This window comes from Gracilinanus agilis, unplaced genomic scaffold, assembly GCF_016433145.1.
Source record: "Gracilinanus agilis isolate LMUSP501 unplaced genomic scaffold, AgileGrace unplaced_scaffold15963, whole genome shotgun sequence".
Lineage (NCBI taxonomy): Eukaryota > Metazoa > Chordata > Mammalia > Didelphimorphia > Didelphidae > Gracilinanus > Gracilinanus agilis.
In genome coordinates this window covers 1,715-12,243 of record NW_025346877.1, presented here as the reverse complement: position 1 = coordinate 12,243, position 10,529 = coordinate 1,715, and the positions used below count along the sequence as shown (strand labels likewise).

At 45.4% G+C, this 10,529-nt stretch overlaps 1 protein-coding gene across 1 annotated transcript; it reads left to right on the top strand.

Moving 5' to 3' along the window:
- Window positions 1-120: 120 nt before the first annotated feature.
- Window positions 121-9,465, top strand: OGT (O-linked N-acetylglucosamine (GlcNAc) transferase; the record flags this gene model as incomplete). Its single annotated transcript, XM_044683209.1, has 14 exons — window positions 121-221; window positions 414-567; window positions 654-755; window positions 896-1,075; window positions 1,466-1,624; window positions 2,183-2,272; window positions 2,898-3,023; window positions 3,503-3,673; window positions 3,760-3,876; window positions 4,040-4,207; window positions 5,311-5,463; window positions 6,216-6,468; window positions 6,654-6,777; window positions 7,308-9,465. Coding segments are annotated over 14 exons (2,073 nt in total), but the record flags the coding sequence as incomplete, so codon positions are not given.
- Window positions 9,466-10,529: the final 1,064 nt, after the last annotated feature.

The following is a 10,529-nucleotide window of genomic DNA, read 5'->3' as shown; positions in this document are numbered from 1 at the left end:
GTGTTGGAGGGAGGGGCGGGGATGGCGTGGGGAAGGGTGTTGACAAATGGGTGACAGTTCTTGAATATGGTGAGAACAACACACCCGATCTCAGATGTTTGTCACGATGACTTTCTCTAGGTTTTTCCAGAGTTTGCCGCTGCCCATTCAAATTTAGCAAGTGTATTACAACAGCAGGGAAAACTGCAGGAAGCCCTGATGCATTATAAGGAGGCAATTAGGTAAGAACTAAGACCCTTGAATTCCTGTAAGAGACCTGAAGAAGCGTAAAGCCCAGGAAACATTTCAGTTTGAAAACTGAATGCATGGCTGTGGCTTTGGAACTGCACGAGAGTTGCTCGAGTGGCTTCTAGCAGCAGGGCAGTTGTGCTTTAAAAAGAAAAGGGATCCCGATTTTCATTCTCTTGATTCAGGATCAGCCCTACCTTTGCTGATGCTTATTCCAACATGGGCAATACTTTGAAGGAGATGCAAGATGTTCAGGGGGCTTTACAGTGTTACACCCGGGCCATCCAGATCAACCCAGCCTTTGCTGATGCACACAGCAATCTGGCTTCCATTCATAAGGTAGGTAACACACATGATAGTTTCTCTCTTTCCATCTCTCTCTTTCTTTTTTTGGAGCTTTCACACTTTTTTTCCTCCACTCGTAGGATTCAGGTAACATTCCAGAAGCGATTGCTTCTTATCGAACTGCTCTGAAACTAAAACCCGACTTTCCTGATGCTTACTGTAATTTGGCCCATTGCCTGCAGGTAAGGAGTGTGACACCATCCGCTGAGTTTAAATAGGAGTGGTCTGGTCAAGTCCTTCTGAAGAAGACAACAGAAGTTAAATGCAAGCTTACTGAAGTTGCTTGGTGGTGGTGGTGGTTGTTGTGTTTTTAACTTTATAGATTGTCTGCGACTGGACGGACTATGATGAACGGATGAAGAAATTAGTTAGCATTGTGGCTGACCAGCTGGAGAAGAATAGGTTACCTTCTGTGCACCCTCACCACAGCATGCTGTATCCTCTCTCTCATGGCTTTAGGAAGGCTATTGCTGAGAGGCATGGAAACCTCTGCTTGGACAAGGTGGGGCTTTTGGAATGTGGCCTTGCTTAGATGGGAACTGCACCCAGGCTTTTATGGTGGCAGACCACTTTGGGCGTGTTAGTATTGCCTTCAGTAGCTTGGTGGGGAGTTTGAAGAGGTTGGGGAAACTCTTTTTGGCTTAGCCCAGTGCTTCCCCACATCCTTTCATCTTGGTTTCAAGCCCACTGGAGTGGGTGACAAGTTAAAGAGGCGAAGGCTCACTGCACACATTTAGGGTTTCAGGGTTGCACTGCACTGGCTTTATAAATAAAATGGGACAGTTTTTGAAAACATTTCCCTGCAGGTAAGACTTGATGTTGAATTTTTACTTTTGTAGCCAAAGGAAGGCTTCTCTAGACTTGACCAGTGTGTTTGGGGTTCCTTTGTTAGATTAACGTCCTTCACAAGCCACCATACGAACATCCCAAAGACTTGAAAGTCAGTGAAGGGCGGCTTCGTGTAGGGTATGTGAGCTCAGACTTTGGAAACCATCCGACCTCCCATCTCATGCAGTCTATTCCAGGCATGCACAACTCGGATAAATTTGAGGTAAATATCATGCTCCCTGCCAGTTAGGTGGCAGGAATTATGCACTTCCTGTGTGTCAGCCATGTAGGGGTCTTCCTTCTGGTGGCTTTTTTTCAGGGACCTAACTCGGGATCCATCCCTAGAGGTGTAGGTTAGGCACATTGACCACAGTCTGCATAACCCTATGCGATGGGCCGCTTGAACCCATAGTCTTAGTCACCCAAAGCACAGACCTCTGGACGCTTTATCTCAGAAGTAGAAATGTGCCCTCAACTGAGAAAGGATTTCAAGTTTGCTAAGATAAGGGCGGAACTGGCATCCATTTTCAGCACATCGGTGGACAGGAGAGAGTAGTGGTAATCATCAGAAATTTGGGAACGTTTGTTTCTGTATTCTTGGCCAGGGCAATAGTATTCTCTTTCACTGCCATTGAGAGATGATGCCCTTGCCTTAAATCACCTTTCAGATCACTGGGCTGAGATGTACTTCTGCCTAGGAAACTGCGTGTCTGAGGCAATGTGAATCTCACTTCTGTCTGCTTGTGTAGGGTACTGCTAATGTACTGGGCTTGATTTTCAGGTATTCTGTTATGCCCTTAGCCCAGATGATGGCACAAACTTTCGTGTGAAGGTGATGGCGGAAGCAAATCATTTCATCGACCTTTCTCAGGTGAGCCTCTCCCATGATCTCAGGCAGGGTTTCAGCCTGATTAGTAGATCATTTGGATGGCAGCATATGGTATTATATACCCCAAGAAAGGACATAGAAGAATTCACTTTTGGTCTGTGGCTTCTTGCTTACCTTCATTCTCGATTGCATGGGGCAAGGCCTAGTTCCAGTGGAATAGAATGGTGCCTTGGGAGAGCAATGAGTGGATTACGGGCCCACATCCATGGTGATTTTGCCTTTTCTCCTGGCCTGTTTTTAAGCTTTTCTCTTGCCACCAATCACGCAGTGTGGTTGGGCCCAGTGGGAATGGTAAGTTAAGGACAGAGTTGCTGAGAATGGAGATTAGTGTTTCCTCTTTCACTCTGGCATCTTTCTTTCCTTGAGAGTCAGATGTGGGAAAGTGGGAAAGATGAAATTGATTGAGAGGGTTGGACTCAGGACCCTGCCTGCTCCAGATTGGTAATGCTATGAATTCAGAGCAGAAGGGCTTTCTCCCCGGGTTCATGGGAAGCTTTTCCAGTCATTTTTTGGCTTGTGGTTCTCCAATGTTAAGGAACCTTCAGGATAATCTTGGAATTCTCTGCGTTCTTGCCTGATATAGTTATGGACTCTCTTAACTCCTCAGATTCCCTGTAATGGAAAAGCGGCAGATAGAATTCATCAAGATGGGATACACATTCTTGTGAATATGAATGGCTATACCAAGGGTGCACGCAATGAACTCTTTGCTCTGAGGCCAGCTCCCATTCAGGTAGTGTTAAATAGTGATCTCTGCCCTGAAAGTGTTCAGATTCTTTGAAGACAATGTCAGTACTCCTGCTCTCCAGCACTTGGTATTCCAAACCATAAGATGGCTAAAAGATGCAGATCACTTTGTAAAGGGGGGGGGGGGACTATGAACAAACACTAACATGCCCTTTGGGAGTGGGTGGGGAGGGGCCTTTAGAGCAGGGGTCGGCAACGTATGGCAGGAGCCATAAAGTCCATTTTTTTTCGGACGCTGTTACAGGAGCGGCACTGTGAGCACTGTACGGCTCTCACGAAATCCCATTTTAAAAAATGTGGCGTTTATGGCTCTCACGGCCAAAAAGGTTGCCGACCCCTGCTCTAGAGGGAAATGTTTTTCCGTCTATGTCCCCTTCATGGTTTAGTGGGTTCATAGTCTTGATTGGAACCTTTTCAGCATTTTCTATGAAGATTCTTCTTTCTAAAGGTGGAATTTTTCTGTAGGCAATGTGGCTGGGCTACCCTGGGACTAGTGGTGCACTTTTCATGGATTATATTATCACGGATCAAGAGACTTCTCCCGCTGAGGTTGCTGAGCAGTACTCGGAGAAGTTGGCTTATATGCCCAACACTTTCTTTATTGGTGATCATGCTAACATGTTTCCTCACCTGAAGGTATGTCCAGGGCAACGCTAAGTCTTCAGTTTCACTTTGCTTTTGTAGACCTGCTTTCATGAAAGCCCCTTTTCCGCCCCCACCAGAAAAAAGCAGTCATTGATTTCAAATCCAATGGACACATTTATGACAACCGGATTGTTCTGAATGGCATTGATCTCAAAGCATTTCTGGATAGTCTGCCGGATGTCAAAATTGTGAAGGTGAGAGTCCACATGTCAAAAAGTAGAGTTGATTGCATTTGGGGTTTCTTTCCTAATTTAGGGTTTTAACTTTGATGTTCTGAGGAAAATGTTTTGTGAACCTTTAAGAGCTCCATCAGTGATGAGCCAACCATCTACTCATCATTGTTATCATTATTATTAGATGAAATGTCCTGATGGAGGAGACAATGCAGACAGCAACTCGGCACTCAGTATGCCAGTAATTCCCATGAATACTATTGCAGAAGCTGTGATTGAAATGATTAACAGAGGACAAATTCAAATAACAATCAATGGATTCAATATTAGCAATGGATTAGCAACCACTCAGGTGAGGCCCTGGTGGACTCCCACTGTCTTGAGGTTTTGTTGTGAATGCGCCTTCTACTTGGAGCCTGTGTGCAGAAGTGGGAACTACTCAGAAGATTGCCACAAGAGTATGGCAAGACTAAAAGCACGCGTCCAAGAGTGGCGTAGCTGTACGTGGTCCAAAGTAGCTTAGGCGCTCCTTGGCATCCCCCCTACTCCATTAAGGGAAGAGGAGGAGGAAGGACTTAAACTGGGCTTAGAGGAGAAGTTGGATTGAAGGAGAAGAACTTTCAGGATGGGTAAAACAGGCCTGGAGTTCAGAACATAGACACGTGGTATATTTTGGAGAATGGGTTTGAGATTGACGAGGCTGGTACAGGAATATCCGTTTTGGAAATAGTGAAATGTTTGAGGTTAGTTAGGTGAATAAAGGCCTTAAGAAAAGCCTTGTGGTAGTTTTGGTTTTACCCTGGAAGAAGGTAATGAGGAAAGCCTAGTGGCCAAGTTGGAGGGGTGTGAGCCTGCCTTGGTTTCTTTATCACCTTCCTGCTGGCAGTCATGGAGATAAGTGCCCTTTATTTACCCTTTAGCTCTTGGGAGGCTTCCAGTCATTGGCTTATCTCTCCCTTCTTGGAGGGGACTAAACTAAGCATGTGCCTCTCTGTTGGGCCTTGGTGGTTATTGGCTATTTCTCACACCATGGAATCATTTGGAAGAGGGACCAAGTTAATTTTTTCCCAAACCCAAACCACAGCTGTCCTGGCCAGACTTTTCCTTTTATTCCTTGAAGACTTCCCCACAGCCAGAAGTACCTTGATTGTTGTTCAGTTTGAACTAGATTACCGTTTATCAGTGGAGTTCATTGTACCTGGAGATTAAGTGGGGTAGGTTCTGGGCCTATGGTTCCCTGGGTGGAGGGGCCTGGTTTGTTGCCATTTGATCTTGGCGACTTGCCCAAGGTTACGCGACCCGGGAGGGTTCCGAAGCAGGACTAGAACCCACCCTTCTTGGCTGCCAGGCTCTCAGGGTGTGATGACTGGTTTACAAGCTCTGGATCTGACTGTCTTTGAAAGTTTATCACTTTATGTAATGGCTTCTTTGGGTAAGAGTTTATTTTTGCTGCAGATAAACAACAAGGCTGCCACAGGCGAGGAGGTTCCCCGGACCATCATCGTCACCACTCGCTCCCAGTACGGCTTGCCAGAGGATGCTATCGTGTACTGTAACTTTAACCAGTTGTATAAAATTGATCCCTCCACGCTGCAGATGTGGGCCAATGTGAGTAGCCGCATGCACCTCTTGGTCAGACCAGCACATGGGTCTGCTCTGTGACAATGCAGCTGCTCTCTCTTGCAGGACTAACATTTTCTGCTTTTTCCCAGGTGCAATCTGGACTCTTGAATGATTTTTAGGGTTATTTTGTGTGCTTTGAGTATGGGAGTGGGAGGTAGATGGCAAAGAGTAGAACTTTGTTGGGTTTGTTTTTCCAAGTTCCCTAGTGAAGAATTGGACCTTTGAAAAGGGAAATACGTGCTTCTTTGGGAAAAGCTACTATTAACATGGACACCCTCCAGACTGCCTGCTTTTAAGTTGTCTTCTGACAAAAGTCCCTTGAACCACTCAGGAAGTGACCAAGGGAGACTAAGAGTTAGTTCTTTGCTCAGAATTCAGTAGGTGGGAGGAGGAAAGACTTGAGTGGACGACATGGCTTACTAGCTGCTATTTAGATTAGAAGAATAGACTCTGGTCCCTTCAGGAGCTCCTTTTTGGGGGGCCAGAGAAGAAAGGAAGCCAAAGCGGAAGGACTTAACTGCTTAGTGAGGAAAATGGACACACTATTTATTGATGTGGAGTTTTTTCACTGAAATGAGCAGGAGCTGAGTTTACTGGTGCTCGAAATGGAGAATGGGCTGCCTTTTCTTTGCCCAATAGCTTTTCTTTTTTCTCATTAGGAGAAAGGGAAGCTAGCAGAAAACAGTGGGTGCTTGCTTCTTGGGGATGAAGCTTCCTTTTATTCTCGTGCTTTGCAGATTCTGAAGCGAGTTCCCAATAGTGTGCTATGGTTGTTGCGATTCCCAGCTGTGGGAGAACCCAATATTCAGCAATATGCGCAGAACATGGGCCTCCCCCAGAACCGGATCATCTTTTCTCCTGTCGCTCCCAAGGAGGAGCATGTGAGGCGGGGCCAGCTAGCTGATGTCTGCCTAGATACCCCACTCTGTAATGGGCATACCACTGGGATGGATGTGCTGTGGGCAGGGACACCCATGGTGACCATGCCAGGTAAGAAGCCTCCTTGCTCCTTTTGCCAAGGGGAGAACTCTGCCCTTCTGTTTTTCTAGCTTGGAAATCCTATTTGGGAAGATTGTCTCCTGGCTTAGCCATTCATCTCCTTGTCAAGGATGATCTTCAAGTTCTACTTGGAGATTTGGCGCAAGAACTATAAAGTGCTTCCCCTCTTGTTACAGGAGAGACTCTGGCTTCTCGGGTTGCTGCCTCCCAGCTCACCTGCCTCGGTTGCCTTGAGCTCATTGCAAAAAATCGGCAAGAGTATGAAGATATTGCTGTGAAGCTGGGGACTGATCTCGAGTAGTAAGTGGCTTCTTTTTGTGGATAAGATCACACCGGAATTGGGGAGGGAATAAAGACTTGAAAGTAACTGTTGCTAGGCTTCGGCACTGCTCTAACACACATATCTTGGAAAAATGCATATGACAGAAGCCAGGTTTGATTGTTTTTAGTATCTAATGTCCTGCTGCTAGCCTACAAAGTCTGACTTGACAGAGGTCTTTCTCTTTTCCCCTCCTTCGTTTGAAGAAGGTCGTGGGAAATGAAGAAAGGCCATGGTCTCTTAGTGGTACATTGCAGGGTGAAGGAGCCATGTGAAACTCACGTTTCAAGTGGGCAGAGTTTTTAGTTCTTTGGCCCTCCCTCTTCATTGATGAGGCTATGGGAGGCAGGTGGGAGAAGAGAGAACGAACGGTATGAGGTGGAGAAAAAGAAATGCTCAGCACTTGATTGCAAAAGTTGGGTTGGCCTATGGTGGCTTTTTTTCTCCATTCTGATCTTCTGATCTTTCTCGTTTTCTCTCCCATCTCTGTCTCTTTCCGTCTCTTACCCAGCCTGAAGAAGGTCCGTGGCAAAGTCTGGAAGCAGAGAATATCCAGCCCTCTTTTCAACACTAAACAGTACACGATGGAACTTGAGCGCCTTTACCTTCAAATGTGGGATCACTATGCAGCTGGAAACAAACCAGACCACATGATTAAGCCGGTTGAGGCCACAGAGTCAGCCTGAGATTCTTTACACATAGGAGCATCAGCCCAGGACGTGAGCCTTGAGCCTCTGTTGGAAAGGGAAAGGGACCTAGAGACCTCTCCATTTCTGCATATCTGCTCATCCACACACACAACGGTAATAAAAGAGCACAGCAAGACCTACTTCCTGCACAATAAATAGGGAGAGACACTAGAGGTGGGAAACTGCTGTTCCCCAAGGAAGCTGCAGAGCGCTCAGCAGTGCTCACAGGCGTTGTGTAGGTATGGAACATGGCATTGGATGGGATATGCTTGGTAGGGGACAGAGCTTGCCCAGCCACTTGCAATTCTATGGATTGATTGAGTCTTCTATGAATTATTTTTTTCCTTATACATTGGGGATTGGAGCTTTTTAAAAAATGTTTAATTTCAGGTATGCTGATGCGGCGTGTGTGGTTCCCTTCCCAGTTATGGTTGCCAGCTAAAATGTTGTTCCTTACTTCCTCACTGATGGTCTCCGATTTTGAGCCACAGATTGAGAGAGGGGGCATTTCTACTGGTGTAGGCTTTTTATAGGTTTTATAAACCGCTTGAGTCTATGTCAGCCTTGTAGTGTCTGACCTGTTGATTGGAGCTGTTTGTGCTTTTGGGTTTGATGATTTTTTTGTTTTGTCCTGCTCCCTTCCCTCCAGTCTTCCTCCACTCCTTGGGTTTTATTTAAAAAAAAAAAAAGAAAAAAGAAAAAAGAAAAAAAAAGAAAGAAAAAAAAAAGGCTCTTCCAGCTCAGCCACATGGGCTTCTTTGGCAGGAAAACCATACTTAGGATTTTACGTGAATATTCCCAGAGTGTTTTTTTTTTTTAAAACACATTGGTGCCAAATGCAGATTTTTCCAGAAATGATTAGTAATTATGTAATGGCACAGTCACAGTACTGTTGCAGAGAATAAATCTTTTGTTTTCCAAGTTTGGATCCACCTTCCAGCGTTTACTGTTGTCAGAAAGGGATGACGTACGTGTGAAACATTTTGGCTCCATTTTTATGCTTAGGATTTTTCTTGAAATTTTCCTTGTTCTTCCTATTTCTTTTAGCAGAAATGAAAGCCCAGGTAAGTATTCAGTCATTTCATTCAATAAGTCATGATTGTCTCCAATACATTCAGTCGCTTTCATTGGGAAATAATGTCACTTGAGAAGCCCTTTGGGGTTTTTGCTTCCAAATAGTCTTCCTGCCCTGACCCTGCCTTCAAGTATGTGATGTCCAGATTTGGCCTCAATAGTGGCTTGACTGCATTGCTACTTGAATTAGGAATTGGACCTCAGCCCTGCTGGTGCTGGAGAGTCTTCTGTGAAATCACAGAACTAGAGGAGTATTCCCAAATTTCAGCAAAGGGCTTTAAGTTGAAAACAAGCCAACAGATGAGTGTGTGTCTCTCTTGTCTAGCAGTCCTTGGTAAGGTCTGCTAGCGGCGCTGCTTTTCCATGGCTGTTTGTGGCCGAGGCCTGGTTTGTAGCAGCCGGAGAAGCTTCAGGGTTCTTTGACAGAGCCTTCCCACTGAGCAGGAACTCTCAGATAGAATTTGTAGGTCTGCGCTGCTCTTTTCAGCAGTTTGGGAACTCCTTAATTTATTTTTCACCTCTTCCAACCAGTCAAGGACGCCAGAGCGCTTCCAGTTGAATGATGTTTTCAGTTCACAGATCCCGAAAATGGATTCAAATCCAAACTGTACCTTTTTGACGCCTTCTCACATAGCACATCACTCCTACATGGGAGGAATCTTCTGGGTGTGGAAAGTATCTGCTGTGGTTGAAGCTTTGCTTAATGTAACAAACAGGTTTTTGTTTCCAGGTAACGTGTCTGATGAAGACTTAATTCTGAATAGAACTATAGGTATTACTGGAAAATAATTGTCTTTTCGATTGTATTCTGCTTTATCAAACCAGTAAAATATTTCAATTGTGCTACAGAAATACAAATATTGTCTTGCAGTCTCTAAACAATAAACACAAACATTTGCCTCTGAAGTTAAAAGGAATTGTTCTTTGTTGTATGCTAAATGCTGGTTTGGGTACTTCCCGAGTTTCTGAAGTAATTTCTTTTTTTCTGTTTTAGAGTGTGATGGGCAAGTCTGGAGTGGCTGGAGGTTGAAAACTGCAGCAGAGGGAGGGGCGGGCCGGCGGGGAGGGGCAGGGCAGGGCAGGGCAGGGCAGGGCATGGCATGCCTTGACTCTGCTACTCTTTGGGCTTGGTTGGTTGGTTTTTAGTATGACTTAGCTATCTTAGCTCCAGCTCTGACTGCCTTGAGATAGCAGTGTTGAGGGAGGGAAAAGGTTAGACCACGGCTCCCTGGCCATTTGATCCTCTGCTTTGGGATTGCCCTTTTCCCTCCATTCCAGCCATCATAATGAGAGCAGTCATCTTGGTGCACATCTTGTCATTTGATCCTCAGCCCTGTGTGCTTGGTGCAATTATCCCCATTTTACTGCTGAGGCTACTTTTTGCATTGGGTTCTTATTGACTGCAAGCTGTCCAGCGCAGCGTGGTAGACCACTAGGATGTGTAGCTTTTCATTCACCTTGTGCTCCAGTTAATTTTCTCCGCTTACTTTGTAGGTCAAAGCCTAGCTCTCTTATCCCACTGAAGACTGAAGAAATCTACTTGTTCATTTAGCCACAAGTTTCAGCTCCGTTAGTAAACATTTATTAAGCACCTACTAGGTGCCCCAGGCATCATGCTCAAATGAAAGCAGACAGCCCTGCTCTCCAGGTGCTTCTGATCTAAGGTGGGTAGGGGGAGCTGAGAAAAGGAGGAAGGGGGAAGAATGATGATGTTCCAAAGCTGAATTGGGAGGGGAACTGCTTAATTCTAGACCCTTCCCACTTGCTCATCTAGGGTAAGGGTGACTGTTCTCTAACCAAACCCAACACTAGAAATTAAGATCTATATGTCCACCCGTTTAAGAGTTGGCCATCTGTAATCCAACATTCTGGTATTCTCCTGTTTTCAGGGTTCATTTGGTCAGGGCTGATGGGGGCTGGGGGACTCTTACTTTGCTTATTTTGCTGTCACATCTCAGCATTAAGTATCT